General features: G+C 33.8%; 4 protein-coding genes across 6 annotated transcripts; 2 read left to right on the plus strand and 2 right to left on the minus strand.

The window, feature by feature from the left end:
- Positions 1-8: 8 nt before the first annotated feature.
- On the minus strand, positions 9-2,706 carry LOC104712991 (ETHYLENE INSENSITIVE 3-like 3 protein). The gene is made up of 3 exons (XM_010430007.3): positions 2,414-2,706; positions 409-2,160; positions 9-299 (listed from the first exon to the last, which is right to left on the minus strand). Exons 1-2 carry the CDS (start codon positions 2,446-2,448, stop codon positions 441-443), a joined length of 1,755 nt encoding a protein of 584 aa, XP_010428309.1. The 5' UTR covers positions 2,449-2,706; the 3' UTR covers positions 9-299; positions 409-440.
- A 1,059-nt stretch (positions 2,707-3,765) lies between these two features.
- LOC104712992 (uncharacterized) lies at positions 3,766-5,768 on the plus strand. The gene is made up of 4 exons (XM_010430008.2): positions 3,766-4,974; positions 5,086-5,194; positions 5,279-5,414; positions 5,506-5,768. The coding sequence occupies exons 1-4, from the start codon at positions 4,040-4,042 to the stop codon at positions 5,619-5,621; spliced, it is 1,296 nt and encodes a 431-aa protein (XP_010428310.1). The 5' UTR covers positions 3,766-4,039; the 3' UTR covers positions 5,622-5,768.
- Positions 5,769-6,250: 482 nt separating this feature from the next.
- Positions 6,251-8,764, plus strand: LOC104712993 (uncharacterized). 2 transcript variants are annotated; one of them, XM_087464123.1, is made up of 10 exons: positions 6,251-6,668; positions 6,747-6,824; positions 6,938-7,118; positions 7,205-7,337; positions 7,441-7,543; positions 7,640-7,740; positions 7,838-8,012; positions 8,113-8,283; positions 8,374-8,474; positions 8,559-8,764. In XM_087464123.1, exons 5-10 carry the CDS (start codon positions 7,441-7,443, stop codon positions 8,616-8,618), a joined length of 711 nt encoding a protein of 236 aa, XP_087320249.1. In that variant the 5' UTR covers positions 6,251-6,668; positions 6,747-6,824; positions 6,938-7,118; positions 7,205-7,337; the 3' UTR covers positions 8,619-8,764. The 2 variants fall into 2 exon arrangements, with proteins under 2 accessions (XP_087320249.1, XP_010428311.1); XM_010430009.3 differs by having other exon boundaries at positions 6,264-6,668; positions 7,205-7,332.
- A 201-nt stretch (positions 8,765-8,965) lies between these two features.
- Positions 8,966-11,547, minus strand: LOC104712995 (uncharacterized). Of its 2 annotated transcripts, none has more exons than XM_010430011.3 (5): positions 10,529-11,547; positions 9,913-10,062; positions 9,701-9,799; positions 9,459-9,596; positions 8,966-9,327 (listed from the first exon to the last, which is right to left on the minus strand). In XM_010430011.3, the coding sequence occupies exons 1-5, from the start codon at positions 11,129-11,131 to the stop codon at positions 9,193-9,195; spliced, it is 1,125 nt and encodes a 374-aa protein (XP_010428313.1). In that variant the 5' UTR covers positions 11,132-11,547; the 3' UTR covers positions 8,966-9,192. The 2 variants fall into 2 exon arrangements, with proteins under 2 accessions (XP_010428313.1, XP_010428312.1); XM_010430010.3 differs by having other exon boundaries at positions 9,701-9,805.
- Positions 11,548-17,685: the final 6,138 nt, after the last annotated feature.

Below are 17,685 nucleotides of genomic sequence, written 5' to 3' on the forward strand. Positions count from 1 at the left end.
ACCTAGCCTTGGGGAACAATGGGAGTCATATTCTCTTAGCTTGATGAATTTACTCACAGGTTAATTTACAAATGATACAATAACTGCTCTCCCTCGAGACCAATTAGGTCCATTACAACGGGAGAAAGCAGTGCATCTGGCAAATTATTCGAAAAGAAAGAAATTGTTTCTCTTAACAAATCTAAGAAAATTATTTTTAAAAAGAAGAAAGAAAAAAAGAAGGAAGAAGAGTTTAGAACTTTAGATCAGTAGAATAGAATGTAACTGTACTAGCCAGACGTTGCCATGTCCCTTTGAACCTACAAGATATTAAGTTGTTAACAGTCAACAAAACATAACACAAGTACGGTAACTTTTATAAACTAAGATAAAATTATATGAGATGGTGTTGTGTTGATACAAACTTACCATGAAACCTCCCAAACAAAAATGGCAAGACACTAAGCTCCAAACCATGAGAAATCGTCATCAAAAGCATAGGAATCAAACCCAGAGTACAAGGTGGTACTATCAAACGCCAAGTCATTAAATGGAGACAGAATGCTACTGTCCAATAGCTTATCTTGGTCGGTCTGATACTGAGGAGGCAACTCACTCCCACTTACACCGTCTTCGTTTCCGTGTAAGCCATGGGGTTGAAGTAGACCTCCTTGGGTCTCGAACCCGCTGGTGTGAGTTGGTGCTTGTGTATTCATTTCTATCTGTGTATGGAGAATGTCGTCTTCCTGATTATTTACAAACACTGCAGAGGGATTATAGAAGTTGTAACCTGACCCAAATTGCAGCTCTTGGTTAGGGTTTGATCCATAAAGCATTGGCCTTTCGTCTACAGGCATCATAGCTTGTCCACTTACAGGTGGAAGATAAGTATAGCTGTTATTGAACTCAGGAAGCACTAATTCTAGACCATTCTCCTCTGGTCCTAAGGCAATGTTTGGGTCTACAACACCCTCCTCGTGATGAGTACCGTTGATGTTATATTCCAGCAGAGGGGCATCAACATGATTCATATCAGGTAAAATGTTTCTTTGTTCAGCTTCAGGTTGTTCCTCCTCTTGTGGATTGACAGTTCCTGATCTGATCCTCGGTCTTTTCCTTCTGCGATGTTTCTCTGCTTTATCTTGATCTCTTATTGAATGTGAGATGGCTGTTGCTTGCTCTTTTTGAATCTGATTTCTTCTACTGTCTTTAGATGAAACAGAACCTGAAGCATCCTCAGCCCCATCAACATCATAATCACTATCACTGTTGATCACATTTTTCCTCCTGTCAGCGTTATTACCCCGTCGATGTGTCTCAGTTACATTAGAGTTTCCATTGTCACTGCTAGGCTGCTGAATCAGGGACTCCTCTTGGTTCAAAACCGCCAACCAAATCGCACTCTCTTTAGCTGTCATCTTATCCTGTAAACATTTCGACTGGCGAACATGCCTCTTAATCTTTGCAATATCAGGCGACATGTGATTGATCACTGCTGTTAAAACTCCAACCTTCCACATCTTCTTGAGATCGTGCGGTTTCCTGTAAGGAGGACTCTGGCTTTTAGGCAAACCAAGTTTCACCCACCATTCTTCATCCCCGGTTGGCCACCAAGGCGGAGGAGTCCCTTTCTCCAACGGAAACTTCCTTTGCGGAGGATCACAATGCTGCATCAAAGAAGATAACAAAGACCCTAAAGTTGCATCTTGCAGATCCTGCAGAACAAACTGCGAGTTCTTATTCCCATCTGATTTCCCAAAAGCTAAACACTCCTCTTCGTATTTAGCAATAGCAGCTGGTCCGTTCTTATCAAACTTCACTTTCTCTTTCCACCAAGCTCTTATATTATCAGAGGAACCACTCACAGGTTTACCCTTTTCTGGTATTATACCATACACAAAGCCACGAACTTTGCAGACTTCCATCAGCTTCAACATGTACTTAAGTATACCATCTTGAGCTCTAGACATTTTCTTCCTCTGCGCTTGATCTGAGATTTTCTTTGGCATCTCCTTCGTTTGAGCTCCTTGAGAGCCAACTTTTTGTCGCTCTTTGATCCTCTTAAGCCTCACACGATCTTTCCACATCCGTCTCTCTAAATCTTCCGCATCAATCTCTTCGTCGCTCACATCAATCTCCGCCACATTATCACTAGCTAAGTCATCAGGCTCATTCTCCATCCTATCACACAATAATACAATATACAATATTTCAGCTGAATCAAATAAATTAACGAACTTTAAACAAAAAGCACCACTTTTGTTGTCAACCAACAAATAAAAATCAAATTTTTATTTCATGGATTCATCAATTTGGATTAAGATTTGAACCTAAGGGCTAACTCCGTCCAATGATTCCTAAAAACCCTAAATTCAACAGGGGGGATATGAAAACAGCAAATCAATGGAATTTGAATCAAAATGTTCTTCCTCACCTGATGTCTGCCACGGTCATAGCAAGATCACCCATTTGATTCGATCAAAATAAAAAAACTCTTCAACAACAAAATCTGAACCGCCGAAACTGAATAAAAATTTTAGGGTTTTTTTTTTTCTCTTTCTCCTGTCGTCGTTCTCAGGAGGAGGGGGAGGAGGAGAGTAAAAAATGTCTGCGAATTGGGAGAGGCAAAACGATTTAGTCGGACCAAATCCTAAGTATTGTTTTGTCTTTGTGGCAATAACTCAAAGGACCAATGTTTTGTTTTTTTTTTTCCCAATTTTTAATACTAATTAATACTATTAGTATTTTACTATTTTTTATTCGTTGCAAAAACAAAGTTGATTTCTTCTCTTTCTGTTTGATTTTTTTAAAAATGTAAAAAAAATATTTTCTTACTTTATCTGTAGTTTTTTTTTTAACTGTTGTTGTTGTTACGAAACAATATTCCAGTTGATATTTTTAACCCGAAATAATGGAATGATTTCAGCTAATAAATATAGTAAGATCACTCGACATAAAAAGACAGAAATATGCGTGGATATGATTCATTTCTAGTGTATCTATTTTGTTGGGATTTTTTTCTTTTCTTGTTAGTGGTTTATGAGAAAAATTTGATTGGCTCAAGAAATAGAATAATGGTACTCTTTCGTTACTTTATTTTTTCTTTTCTTGTTTTCGTGAACCACGAGTGTACTGTACTATAAAGGAGAATAAAAAAGTTTTGAGTTGATGAATTTGTAAAAAGTGAAGTTGCAGCAGGCATAATTGGGACCAGTTTTGCATTTACAAAAAAGTTGCAGCATGATTTTCTTGTACGGCTACCTTTTTAGTATACTAGTAGTATTTTGGTTTGTCAATAGTTTGGTACAGCTCATTTAGTCATTATAAATACTACAAAACATAGTATTTAGTCATTGTACATTTGTATAACATTACGTTAATCTCGCTTAACGTGCTCCAGTACAATACTTAATACTATAATTCAACCGTACCAAATTTTTTAAAATGGACCCAATGGCGCTATTAACTTAAGACTGAAAGATAGAGAACCATCAAGCTATAAACTAGAAACTAAATTCTTTGTTTGTAAACAAACCAATTTCTTATACAAAAAGCCTTATAATTTTAGTTCGATTATTTTATTTTAATCCCTCATTCATTCTACTTCTAATTTTTCCAGCGGTTATTATTTCATTTTCTTTAGTTCTAGTACACATATTAAAAGCTTAATTTGAATAATACGTGGCTTAAGAGTAACTAACTAACAACTTTAAAAAAAAAAAAAGCATTTCCCACGTGGCAAAAAAAAAAACAGAACAAAAGCAAGTACAAAGGAGTTGACTTTTCGCTTACAAACTTTGACTCTCCCGACAAGAAAAAAAAAACCTTAAGATTGATCAGAGAAGGATCTCAATCGACTCTTCAGTTTCGTTCTCTTTGATTTCGATAGATTTCGCATTTGCTTCTCTCACCAATTCCAAAACTTCTCAAAGAACAAATTCATATGGTTTCATCATAGTTCAAACTTCAAAACATTATTATCATCGTCTTCGTCTTCTACCCAAATGCCACAGTGAATAAAAAGTCTGACTCTTTCAAGCTTCGTTTCGTGATCTCTCTCATGGCGATACCTTCATACCTCTCTCCAAAATTACCTTTTCACCCTTCGACTAAACTCGTTCCGAGTCGACTCACCTTCTCCTCCTCCTCCTCTGTTTGTTGTCTCTCAGTAGACCGTCAAATTAACCACTCCTCCGTGTCCAACGAAATCTCCGGTTTACGAGTTGTCATATCCGCCGGAGGCACAGCCGGACACGTCTCTTCGGCGCTAGCAATCGGAGACGAGCTTAAATCCGCCGACCCACTATCTCAAATCCTCTTCATCGGATTCCCAAACAGCATGGAGAGCACGACGGTCCCTTCCGCCGGATTCGATTTCTCAGCCATCTCCACCGTCGGATCATCATCTTCCCGACCATTCCTATGCTTCACCTCTTTCCTCAAATTCCCTCTCCGCTTGATCCAATCAACCTTCGAGTCCTATAAAATCCTCCGCGAGTTCAAACCCCAAATCGTCGTCGGCACCGGAGGACACGCTTCTTTCCCGGTTTGCTTCGCCGCCGTGATCTCAAGAACCAAATTCGTAATCCAGGAACAAGATTCAATCCCTGGAACCACTAATTGGATTCTCTCTTACTTCGCCGACACAATCTTCGCTCCTTTCAACTGTACAGTCACAAACCTCCCCAAAAGAGTCGCAGCCAAGTGTGTCGTTTACGGTAACCCTATAAGACAAGCGCTTAGAAGGTACTCGTCGAAAGGAGCGGCGCGTGTGAGCTTTTTCGGACAGTGGGCTGGAGCTGTGTCGGATGCTAAAGTTGTGCTTTTGCTTGGTGGGTCTTTAGGAGCCAATGCCATTAACATAGCTTTGCTTAACTGTTACTCGCAGTTGTTGTCTGAACATGAGAACTGGTTCTTTGTTTGGCAAACTGGTGTTGAAGCTTTTGATGAAATGGATAGTCTCGTTAGAAGCCATCCTCGTCTCTTTCTATCTCCGTGAGTTTTATATATACTACATTTTCAACTCTTGTGTAGTCTCTTTAAAAGACTAAAGTTTCACACGGTAACTTGTAACTCAAAATGTGAATCTTCTTTGTTGGGTATAAGGTTCTTGCGATCGATAGGTGTAGCTTATGCGGCTGCAGATTTGGTTATCTCTAGAGCCGGTGCAATGACTTGTTCAGAGATCATGGCATTAGGAAAACCTTCTATTTTGGTATGTTTGAATTTGCTACATCTTTGTCAGGTCTTAGTCAGTTCTCATTCTAAAACATTTTGAATGTTGCTTTTGGTTCCTTAGATACCATCACCACATAGCGATGAAGGGGATCAAATAAGGCATGCTTCTTTAATGGCGGACAGTGTGGGATCAAAGTTAATAACAGAAGAGGAGCTAGATTCAATCACTCTTCGAGCTGCCATGGAAGATATTCTAGGTAACTAAAAACTCCACAAATCTGAAATTGCAATGATCAAACTTGTTGTTCCTCTTTGGCATTGTCTCATTGAATTGGTACCAAATGATAGGGAATGAAGAACTGATGACAGAAATGAGCGAGCGTGCATTCAAATGTGCTAAACCGGACGCTGCATCAGATGTTGCTAAACACATTATTTCTATTATCAATTCCAAACATAAGTAGGTCAAAATATATGTGTATGATTGATGAGATTTTGAAGTAACTCTCATTGATTTGTGTTTTTTTTTAACTCCACAAGTTACCGATTTCGTGGATATGTTATATAACATCACTTCAGAAAACAACAACGAAGATACAAAATTTTATGAACTTTCGTAGTATAGTTGCTAAAGTTACTAATGTCGTACGTGTCATCATCGTCTGGATTCGAATGTTTAGTAACGTATTGACAAAAAAAATAAGATAAGAACAAGATTTCAGAATCTTAAAGATATTATATATTTTTGGATAAAATTGCGCCGACGTTTTATCTAATTTCACAAAATATAGTAATTAATATAGTCGTTTAAAATATCAAGTCATTTAAAATTAATTATTAATTAAAATAATAATAATAAAAATGAAATTTTCTCCCTAATTGGCTCGTTTGAACTGATTCTTTTGTTGATAAAAAAAAAAAAGAATGAAATTTTATTTTTGTCAACAAACCGTAAGTATGAAACTAACAAAATTTATTAGTTTAAATATTAAATCATACGTTTTAATTAAATGAGATATTTTTTTCCAAAAAAAAACGAAGTATTAAACTTCCAAATAAAAAATAGATAGAGATATTTTTAAGCTTTTTTCCCACTCTAATTTTGTGGCAAAAGGAAATTTAAATTGAAAAACTCAAAACCACACAAAATATTAGAAATTGAGCAGACAACAACGACTCAGTGAGAGATGAGAGATCTTCCCACCGTCTATAAATAACCAAACATCTCCGGCGACATTTGTGGGTGATTTGCGGTGGTTATGGATGCTCTCCGATTCGAGTTTAGTTCAGCTTCCCTCACTTCCACAGCTGTCGCCACCACTTCTTTACGCAGTCACTCTCGGCGCTTCTTCTCCTCAGTGCGACTCGGCCGAGTCGTCGGCTCATCATCTTCGCCGATCGCAAGGACGACGACGGTGAATGAAATCTGCACGGCGGATGAACTCCACTACGTTACTGTTCCAAACTCCGATTGGCGCGTCGCTCTCTGGCGTTATCTTCCTTCCCCTAAGGTACCGACATATATATATATAAGAGAGAGACATGTACGTATAGATGTACTTATTATACGTATTTGTATACACTTATAGGCACCAAAGAGGAAACATCCTTTGCTTCTATTGTCTGGGATTGGGACCAATGCTGTTACATACGATCTTTCCCCTGAGGTAACTTTTTGTGGTTATGATTTAGTTATTTTAGACGTGAGCTTGTAGTGTATACTGAAATGGATTCTTGGAACACAAGTTTGTATGTTGAATCTGAAAGTTTTATTTTGTAGTGTTCCTTTGCAAGATACATGTCTGGTTCTGGATTTGATACATGGATTCTTGAGTTCCGTGGAGCCGGGTTGAGTTCTCTAAGTGTTGATGCAAATCTTGATAACCAGCAGTGGATTGTCTCAAATCTATTGGAGAATCTCGTAAATGTATCCGAGAGACTGGAAAATGTTCTTGATGCAGGTTGATTGATTCATTACCTCTTGGTTTGTTCTGTTGAGAACAGAGAAGAGCATCTTTTGTCTATTTTACTGAGAAATAACCTGCAGGTTCCAAGATCATAGGACTGCAAGACCGTCTATCTAAGAAAGTGGGAGATTTCAAGCAGCGGTTTGAACTTATACCTCATTACAATTGGGATTTTGATAACTATCTTGAAGAAGATATTCCTTCTGCGGTGAGGTGACACTTCTTGTTTATTCTTCTTAAACTTGGAGGACACTTGCTCACACGCTACTATTATAGCTATGTATCTCTAATTGTATGGCGTACGTGTTGGTCTCAGATGGAGTATGTGAGGAATCAAACCAAGCCTAAAGATGGGAAGTTGCTCGCGGTTGGTCACTCAATGGGTGGTATCTTGTTATACGCCATGCTCTCAAGATGTGGTAACCTTCTCTTATAAATCATATAGACTGATATTTTTCTTTGTTTAAAATGTAAAGTCATTGTCACATTTTGGCTCAATCACGTTTCTTCACTAGGCTTTAAAGGAATAGATTCGGGGTTAGCTTCTGTCGCCACTCTCGCATCAACATTAGACTATTCATCCTCAGTAACACTCCTCAAGTACCTATTACCCATCGTAAGTACTCACGAACCAATCATCGTACTGTTACACTCTCTCAGAAAGGGAAAAAATGTTACTGACTAAGTGATCTTAAAATGTCGTTTTGCTTCAGAAAGCGCCTGCAGAAGCTATTAACCTGCCTATCATACCAATTGACACAATGCTAGCCATGGCTCACCCTCTGATGTGTCGTCCTCCATATCCTTTGTCCTGGTTAACCGCTAATATCTCTGCTCCTCAAATGATGGAACCCGAAATGATTGAGAAGCTTGTTTTGAACAGCTTATGTAAGTACAAACTACTTTCTCAAACTTCTGCACATATTTATTAGCTACTGTTTTGAACATATTGACGTTAACGATAATGTTATTCTGAGAAACAAAACAGCCACAATACCAGTTAAGCTTCTCTTGCAACTAACAACAGCGGTGGACCAAGGTGGGCTGCGTGACAGAACCGGTACTTTCTATTACAAGGATCATATTAGCAAAACCAATGTGCCGGTCTTAGCTCTTGCAGGGGACTGGGACATAGTTTGCCCCCCTGATGCTGTATACGGTAGTTACTCTACAACATATTTAACCGCGAATTCAAAATTTTGTTCTTCTAATACATAACGGCGTGCGATGGTGTTGATCTGGTGAGCAGATACTGTAAAGCTGATTCCAGAGCATTTAGCTACTTTCAAAGTTTTGGGATCACCCGGAGGTCCACATTATGGCCACCAGGATCTACTTTCTGGTCGAACGGTATGTATGATCAACTCTTCATTCTATTTATTACAAGTCATATTGGTTAAAAGTATTCAACCGTTCAGTTCATTCTCACTTCAGGCACGGAGCGAAGTATATCCTTTGATAGCTCGATTTCTTCAGCAACATGATGAGAGTTAAGAGATAACCGAGATTTCAAATGGATTTGATTCTTGTTTCTGTATATAAAAGAAGGTACACACATTCATGTATACATATCTTCACACATTTGGGAACTTTGTACTCGGAAAGCAAAAGCAAAGTAGTAAAGAACTGAAGTCTAGTTATATCTGACTGGTGAAGATTTCACTTATACATTTTAACTTGTTTAAACTAAACTCATGTTTGGGTAGATTACACTATAGATACATCAACATCAACATGATGTTACTTGCACGTAACAATCTCATCAATTTCATGTGATCATATAATGCTAGATCTACCTAACATTTTTTGTAGTTGACGACCTAATTATCACCAACAAAACATGAACGAATCCACAAGCAATGTGGGGTTCACAATGTCTCATGAGAGACTTTTCCATAGGTTGGTTATACAAAAGTTGTAAACAGCAATCATGAATTAAAAAAAAAAAGCCCAAAATAATCTAACATAAGATTTGGTTCTTTCAAAGAAAAATAAATAAATAGTGATTGGTTTCAATCCCAAAATGAGGAATCATCATCACAGGAGGAGATATACCCCCCTCTCTAATCTAAGACTTAACGTACGGCATCGTTTTACAAACAGGACAAGAGTTCTTCCTCACTAGCCATTGTTTCACACAGTGGATATGGAACCTGTGCCCACATTTTAATTTCCCAACCTCGTCCTTAACCTCATACTCGTCCTGACAAACAAACATACACATGAACATTTACTACTGCTTAAGAAACAAATCTGTATTAGCACCAAATCTAAACATGGTTCTACAAAGAACTGATATGGACTAAGAGCAATGAAACCAAACTCTGGACTTACTTGACAGATGATGCACTTTCTGTCTTCAACTGGTGTATCTAAACGGAATGGTTTGACTTTCCGTAGACAGCTTTTGATCTGTTTTTCACTAAGTCCAGTGTTCACATACCCAATTCTATCACCAAGCTCCAAAAGTTGCTGTTTTCGAAACCACAAAACAATCACAACACACACTCAAGAACCTAAAGACATCATCAGCTTTTTGTATACTTGTACTTTGTACAAGAAGACACCTTAGTTACCTCGTATGTCATGTTATCGACATTGAGCCTCAAGTCACGGAAGCGATCGTCTGAGCTTACTACCCCTCCCATTACAAAACCATTCTGCAGCATCATCATCTGCAACTAAATGAAACTAAACAGATAAATAAAACATTGCACAAACTCGATGATATTGATCTCTAAGACCTTAAAACTTAGTGTAAAAATTAGAAGAAAAAAAAACAATCAACCTCAGCGAGCCCATCAGGGTAGTAAGGTTGACGTAGATGACGATGATATCTATCACTCTGTTCAGCCCGCGATGTCAAAAAGGTTGAATCAGAATCGAAATAAGGATTGGATTCTTGATTGAGAGATCGTCTAGGAAAAAGAGAAGAACCCTGCAATGTATGACAACAGTTGAGTTAAAAAGACACTAAGAAGAAACACAAAAACCAAAACCTCATATGATCGATCACTTGAAACTACTACATAACCTTTTAAGTTTTACTCCACACAAAAGAGAAAAGCTTGTGAGTTCCAAAATTATCGACTGAATGGAATTATAACAAAAAACAAAAAAAACGAGGGAATATATATATATATTCCGATGAAAAGACGATATACTTAAATCAAAACCAAAGAAACCCTAATGCTAACTAACTAGAAAGATAGAGTCAAATCAAATATTCTCAAGATATTATAACTAACATATTAGATATATATATAAACTCTAATATTTCAGCAATACTCAAAATTTTTAAAAAATCAAATTAAAACATATAGAAGGCACAAAAATGAATGAATAATAAAAATGGAAACTTTAGCATAAAGCATATAAAAAGTTAGAAAATTGTGAAAGTAAACCTCTCTCTGTTGTTGGTTATGACTGGTTTTATTATCACCATCGATTTTGCGTCTCACCGGAATATTCCTTCTCGGAGGATCTGACTCGACGGTTTCAACGGAGCCGCTGACAACAGCATCCGTTGAAAACCCAACTCCAGGTCCGCACCAGACATCAGGAATCGCCGCGCAACCAACGCCGCTACTGTTAGTAGACTCGCTCAAGATCTTAATCGAACCGCCGCCATTGTAGCTGCTGCTAACTTTGTTCTTGTTCTTATTCTTCGTCTTCTTCTTGATTTTGTGATTACTACTATTCGGCGCATCCCAATCTGCTGAAGAGCGAATCACAGCGGGAACGGAAACTTGCTGAGATGCGGAGGTTGTGCAGCCGAGAGCACGAAACGACGACGTTTGGGTGAAACCGTTTGGTTTCTTTCTGGTGGTTTCGTTCGTTGTTGGTAAGAGGAAGAAGGAAGACATGGCGCGGCTGCTAGGAGGTTTGGGGAGAAGAGGCTCGTCGGCGGTGGAAGTGGTGGGTTGGAGGTTTCGATGATTCCTAGGTCGTTGGAGTCTGATGTGTTGACCTATTGTCGTCGAAGAAGCCTCTGCAGAAACTGGCATTGTCTTCTTCTTCTTCTGGAGAGGAGAACAGAGAGATAATGGAGAGAGAGAGAGAGAGATAGGGGAAAAAGTAAAAGAGAAAGACACAGCGCGGGGAAGAAGGGTTTAGTGAAACTAATTAAGTAATTAGTACGTTAACTGGTAATCAAAATCCACTTTTTCATTTATTCTAGTTTGTGTTTGAAGTCTTATTAATTACCAAAGTGTCACCGAAATTAGATATTTTTATTTCTTGTCACATGTCTGTCTGTCTGTCTCATGATGTGTGGTTTATACTTCTTTTGAGTTTTTAGGGCTTTTTAGCACTGTTTGCTATGTTTTTGAAATTGTGAGGTTATTTACCTCTTTTTTTAGAGTTGGACCGCTCTCTGTTTTTTTCTTACTTCCTAGCAAAGTATCAAGAATTGACTTGATTTGAATAACTCTTTTTTTTTTTCTTTTTCTTTTTGGTTTTGTTTCAGAAACGAAGATAGAATTGAGGAAATTTATATTAATAAAATCCTTTATGAGGAAAAAAAAAAATTTGAGGAAATTTTATTGTCTTTTTGCTTGTATAAATAGAAAAAATGTCTCATGTGTCAACTTTTACCTTTTTTTTTTCTCTTTTCTTTGTCAGAGGTATTTAAACATTTTAGGTATTCGAGGTACGAAAGACAAGAAACATTAGAGGGGGTCACACAACAACTCGCAAGTCAAAAACACACACAAGTTATCTAGTATCTAATCTGCCAGTTGTGTTTACACACAAAGTATATTGGTCCGGATTTGCTGCAAAATATTAGTTGTTTAAGCAAACTACCGTCATTGAGATTTGAGGGAAAAAAAATTGAAAAGTAATATTTTAGTTTTCAATTTTTCACTTAATATTAACTGATATTTTTCACTTAATAGTTTAGTGAATATTAAAATTAGGATTTATCACTTAATTTTTATCAATTAATATTTTAATGATAAATCCTAATATTAATTGAACAGTGAAAAATATTAACTGATATTTTTCACTTAATATTTTAGTTTTTTTTTTATTTCTTAATCTGATTGTGTATTAATCAATATAATGTACTAGATAAGGCCCGCGTTATTACACGGGTAAAAATTAAAAGAATATATTGATAATAATTAAATAGTAATATACATGTTTTTTTATTTTATCTTGTAACATTTTAATATTGAATATGAACCTTTCATATTTCATTTTAATACTCCCTCAGTTCCATTATATAAGAGTTGTAAGATTTTTTTGCTCTATTTTATAATAATTTCTCAAATTTCTATGTATAATTTTTATTAATATAACAATTTATGACTATTTGAACTATGCATTATATTTTTCTATTGGTTGAAGTTTTATAAATAACATAATATTTACTGTTTATTAATCTTTGTATTTTTACCCAAAAAACTCTTATAGGACATGGAGTGCCAGTTAAATATCTATATCATCATAATTAACCATATTTTAAGTTTAATTATACATTTCATCTTATGCATAGAACTAAATATTTTATATCAAACACAATTAATACATCATATCAAACCTATATATCTTAGTAAGAATTGAAAATATAAATAAAAATTAAAAAATATAATTCGCAAAAAAACTGAATCAACATTATTTAAGATTTCTTTGTTATGTTATTATCTCATAAGTACTAATTTTACTTCATGTCATAATCAATTTTAAATGAGTGAAATTTATAAAATAAAAACAGATATAAAGATATAGAGACATTCTCATTAAATAACTGAAGATTCATTCCTATAAATTATAATCTATTTTGAATTATCTTATGTTTTAACATATGCATTACAAAAATACATGTGTTGAGATTATAAAATCAAACATAAAAAATATTACTAATATTCTTAAATGATACATATTAATATTTGAAAATTTTTAAATCTGGAATAAATTCCATCATTAGACATTCAGTTTAGTAATCACATTTAACTATCTATTTCATCGTAAAACCATAATTCACTTCTTCCTAGATTAGAGTTAAAATTTTAATTAAAAAAAAAATAACATGAGCATCATATGAGATTATATGTATATTGGTTAGTATTTAACTTTAATGATAAAAAAATCAGTAAAAAAAATCAGTTAACATCCACAAAAATTTTGGAAATCCAAAAATATCCTAAATATTATTCTTTTATATGTCATAATTTCATAAGTAATACTTTGTCAATTTTCATCAATTAACCAAAAATTCATTCCTACAAACTCATTTTTTTTCAGGCTTCTCATATTACTACATGCAGTAAAATCTTTAAAATAAAATATGTAAAACTATACTAATACACATCATGTATTAAAATTTTCAGGCTTCTCATTAAAATTTTTTATTTTTTAAGTTCATTACTCTTTCAAGGTTTTGTGTGCTTACTTACAATAAAAATCTATATATACATTTTTGAAGTACATTTTGGGTTATACCCTTTTATTTGTACTTATTTAAAAATTTATTTACAAAATTAATCCTTAAAAAATTCGAAAAATAACATTACTTCAGATTTTGTTTCTTAAATATTTTTTACATACCATTCCAACTAAAAAAATACAGCATAATCAATATGGAAACAGAAACTATGATACATCTAACCACACTTTCTATTGTGTATTGAAGATATTCTATCTCTGAATTCTTTGCAAACAAAGAAAACAACAATTTGATTCATATTTTGTTTTCTAAAACTTGTGAGCTTTGATTCTTAACGTAAAAAGAAATTTGATTCACATTAATTTAAATAGGGGCATTCTAAAAAATGCCCCTTTTTCCATATCTCTTTTTAAAAATACCCCTTCATGTTGACCATTTTTAAAACTACCCCTCTTTATATACAAAATGACCAAATTACCCTTTTTGAGTGACAGCAAGAATGTACAGTCATCAAAATCGAAAATATTTTCCCGCCAAAAAAATTTCCCGCCAAAATTTTTTTTCCCGCCAAAATCGAAAATTTTTCCCAAAAAAATTATTTTTTCCCGCAAAAAAAAAAACAATTTCCCCGCCAAAATCGAAAAATTTTCCCGCCAAAAATATTGAAATTTATACCTTTTAAAAACCTTGTAAATGCTTTTAAAAAACTTTTAAAAGCGTTTACAAGGTTTTTAAAAGGTTTTTAAACACATTGTAAACGCTTTTAAAAACCTTGTAAATGCTTTTAAAAAGCTTGTAAATGCTTTAAAAAGTTTTTAAACACTTTGTAAACGCTTTTAAAAACTTTTTAAAAGCATTTAAAAGGTGTTTAAAAACCTTTTAAAAATTTTATAAAAACTTTTACAAGGTTTTTAAAAACATTGTAAAAGGGTTTAGAAGGTGTTTAAAAACCTTTTAAAAATCCTTTTAAAAACTATTTGAAAACCTATTAAAAACCTTTTAAAAACCTTTTAAAAATCTTGTAAAAACGTTTACAAGTTGTTTAAAAAACCTTTTAAAACTCTTTAAAAAATCTTGTAAAAGCCTTTACAAGGTGTTTATAAGGCTTTTATAAGGTAGAAACCTTATAAAACCTTTTAAAAACCTTGTAAATTTTTTTTGGCGGGAAAATTTTTTTTTTTTTCGAAATTTTTGATCAAAAGTTTTTTGACAAAAAAATTTTTGGCGGGAAAATTTTTTTGAAAAATTTTTGGCGGAAAAATATGTCGGAAATTTTTTGGCGGGAAAATTTTGTTTTTCTTTTTATTGAATAAAATAATTTTATCTAAGGGTAAAATGGTCATTAAAAATTAAAAGAGGGCATAAATAAAAATAGCCAGAAAAGAAGGTATTTTTGAAAAGGGGTATATCAAAAGGGGCATTTTTAACAAATTCTCATTTAAATATTATAATTAATATCTATAAACTTAATAAAATTTTAAAATATTTACGAATATTTAAAATTAAGTTTTTTTATTAAATACTATATAATATAGTTATATAGTAGATAAGTTATAAAAATGACATGTTGGAATTAATAAAATATCATTAAATTTGTGCTAATACGGGTTAAATCCTCATTTTATTATTTGGCAACACTATTAATATTAGAATATTTGACATATAAAAATTAAGTTGATTTAACTAAGATTGTGTAAAATAATTAGATCATAAAGAAAAATGTGACTTAATCATAGTGTATAAATGACTTAATATGTATTTAGATCTCTTATTTTTTGTTATAATAATTAAAAATCAAAATAGAATCTCAAACACTAAACAAAACAAACTAAATATAACAAACAAATGGTCATGAAATATATTGCGGGTTAAAAAATTAATATATACATTTAGCCGCATAAATGGTCGGGAAATTTAATTATTCCTCTATTTGGAAAACATCTAATATTTAACAAACAAATACAATATAAAATATAAATAATAATAAAAAATTATATGCAAATAGTGTACCGCTGGTTAAAATATAGTTTATATTACAATGATTAATACAATTTATATATGACTTAAATTATGTTAAATAACTTATGATATTCTTTGTAACTTTGTTATTCATTATTTATTGATTAATATACATACTTTATTAATTTTGTTTTTGCTTACACATGTCAAATTTTATTGGGAACACATGTATAAAATACTTAGCATACAATGGAAAATATATTGATTTTGTTAGTTTTCCGTCAGCCTGCCTATTGTGTCCTTCGGGAGATGAATCAAGGGACCACCTCTTCTTTCAATGTCCCTTCTCAAAAGTACTTTGGCTGGACTTCTTTGCTCATTTGTCCCCCCCCCCCCAAGTTACTGTGTTTATCTCAGAATATTACACTAGAAGATTGCTGCTATATGGGGACGATTAGCCTGCACTAAGCATCTGATGATGGAGAATGGTGGATCATGGATGTTGTTATTCTCAAGGCATGAAAATGGTATATGATGATGAGACAAACATGAATTACTCTGTATCTTATATAGTACTGTAAGTGATATATTTTTGCTAACATAAACGAACCAGGGATAGAGCTCCATCGGCAAAAGAAGCCCGAAGAAATAACACAATTCTCCAGAGGAGAAAAACAGTTATTAAAACTAAAAGGCAAAAGAAATGTTCAAATTAGTTTAAATTCCAATATACACATCCAACACAACATAGAGTCCAAACTATAATCTCAAAGCCCAATTAAAAAATTGACAAACAAGGAGTTGATAGTTGATGATTAAAAGAATAGGTAGGGTTTTAGGTTTTACGCCGCCGTCGAGCTTTCTAATTGGGGATTTCTTTCTTTTTTTCTTCTTCTTTTCCAAAAAAATGGAACAAGCACCACCGCAGGATTTACAAGCACCACCGCCGGATTTACGACCGGAGGTAGTTTTCGCCGATCTTAAATCTTGCCGTATACCGAAAAACAGGAATGGTGGTGCAGAGTTTTACGAGGTGGAGTACCTCATACCTAGTCTGGAGAATTTTTTGCATGAGCACAACTGTTAAGGGCCAATAGAAATAGTCCTCGCAGTTGCTGATAAGAATGATTCGCTTTCCATACAAAAACCAGTCAGTGAGGCTCTTGATGCCCTAGAAAAGAATGTTGAACGCTTCCCCAGTGTGTCTTCTCTCCAGTACCGTGATGCTGGATATATTGGAGATCAGGTGGCCGATATGATTCTCCACACTAGGATGGTGCGGTGGATGGGTCTCAACAAATCTGGCGTGTTTGTGGTAGCCGCCAGCGATGGTTGTTTATACTGCCACATTGTATAGTTTATCTAATATCTTTTTTTTTATGTTGAAAAAAAAGTTTATCTAGTATCTAAACACAAAGTATCAAAAGAATATTGGTCCAGATTTTCTGGGAAATATTAGTTGTATAAGCAAACTACTGTCATTGAGATTTGAGAGAAAAAAAACTAAAAAATGATAAATTCTAATATGACTTGCAAAATATAAAAAATTCGAAATAACTAACTAAAAGAAGTTATTTAATAAAATAAAAAGTAAAAATTATTTTCATTGATATATGAATAAACAAATTTTTTTTATATAACAGTTTTTCGTTTTTCTAATTAAAAAAAAAATCTAAGTCAACTTACCCCATCCTAACTCATAAAAATTTCCATAATGTTGAATAATGTTTTGATTTAATAATTTAATAAAGTATATAACTAAAAATTGTAAATCAACCATAACACATTGTAACTCAAATCCAACTTCAAAAAGTTTGGTTTTGTTCTTGATTGGTACATTTTTGAATAATCTATGAGTCAATGATAACTCATGTTACCAATCAAAGCCTTAATCTACCACTTGTGTAAACACACAAAGTAATGATGGAAAATATTAGTTGTTAAGCAACTACTAATGTGATTGAGATTTGAGGGAAAAAAAAACCTAAAAGTTGATAAATCCTTACATAACTTGCAATATATTCGCCGATGAAAAATAAAATATCATAATTTTCATGTATTAAAACTTCAAACAAATTATTTTTAAATTGGACAAAATTTCCCTTAATAAATTTGGGTTAATTTGCCATATGACCAATTTTACAAATGAAATGAAAAATATAGCACCTTAATGATGAAAATTAAGTCAGTAACCAAAGCCCATTGAAAAAT

The sequence above is a fragment of the Camelina sativa genome, chromosome 9, assembly GCF_030686135.1.
Source record: "Camelina sativa cultivar CO46 ecotype springtype chromosome 9, ASM3068613v1".
NCBI classification, from domain to species: domain Eukaryota; kingdom Viridiplantae; phylum Streptophyta; class Magnoliopsida; order Brassicales; family Brassicaceae; genus Camelina; species Camelina sativa.

Excerpts from the sequence above, each read along its gene's own strand:
- LOC104712991 (XM_010430007.3), bottom strand. The coding sequence starts at position 2,448 with ATGGGTGATCTTGCTATGACCGTGGCAGACATCAG. Across the intron at positions 2,161-2,413 it reads ATGACCGTGGCAGACATCAG|GATGGAGAATGAGCCTGATG; the intron begins GTGAGGAAGAAC and ends ATTGTGTGATAG.
- LOC104712993 (XM_010430009.3), top strand. The coding sequence starts at position 6,417 with ATGGATGCTCTCCGATTCGAGTTTAGTTCAGCTTCCCTCACTTCCACA. Across the intron at positions 6,825-6,937 it reads CATACGATCTTTCCCCTGAG|TGTTCCTTTGCAAGATACAT; the intron begins GTAACTTTTTGT and ends TTTATTTTGTAG. Across the intron at positions 8,284-8,373 it reads CCCCCCTGATGCTGTATACG|ATACTGTAAAGCTGATTCCA; the intron begins GTAGTTACTCTA and ends TCTGGTGAGCAG.
- LOC104712995 (XM_010430010.3), bottom strand. The coding sequence starts at position 11,131 with ATGCCAGTTTCTGCAGAGGCTTCTTCGACGACAATAGGTCAACACATC. Across the intron at positions 10,063-10,528 it reads ATAACCAACAACAGAGAGAG|GGTTCTTCTCTTTTTCCTAG; the intron begins GTTTACTTTCAC and ends CATACATTGCAG. Across the intron at positions 9,328-9,458 it reads GAAAGTGCATCATCTGTCAA|GACGAGTATGAGGTTAAGGA; the intron begins GTAAGTCCAGAG and ends TTTGTTTGTCAG.
- LOC104712992 (XM_010430008.2), top strand. The coding sequence starts at position 4,040 with ATGGCGATACCTTCATACCTCTCTCCAAAATTACCTTTTCACCCTTCG. Across the intron at positions 4,975-5,085 it reads CCTCGTCTCTTTCTATCTCC|GTTCTTGCGATCGATAGGTG; the intron begins GTGAGTTTTATA and ends GTTGGGTATAAG. Across the intron at positions 5,195-5,278 it reads TAGGAAAACCTTCTATTTTG|ATACCATCACCACATAGCGA; the intron begins GTATGTTTGAAT and ends TTGGTTCCTTAG.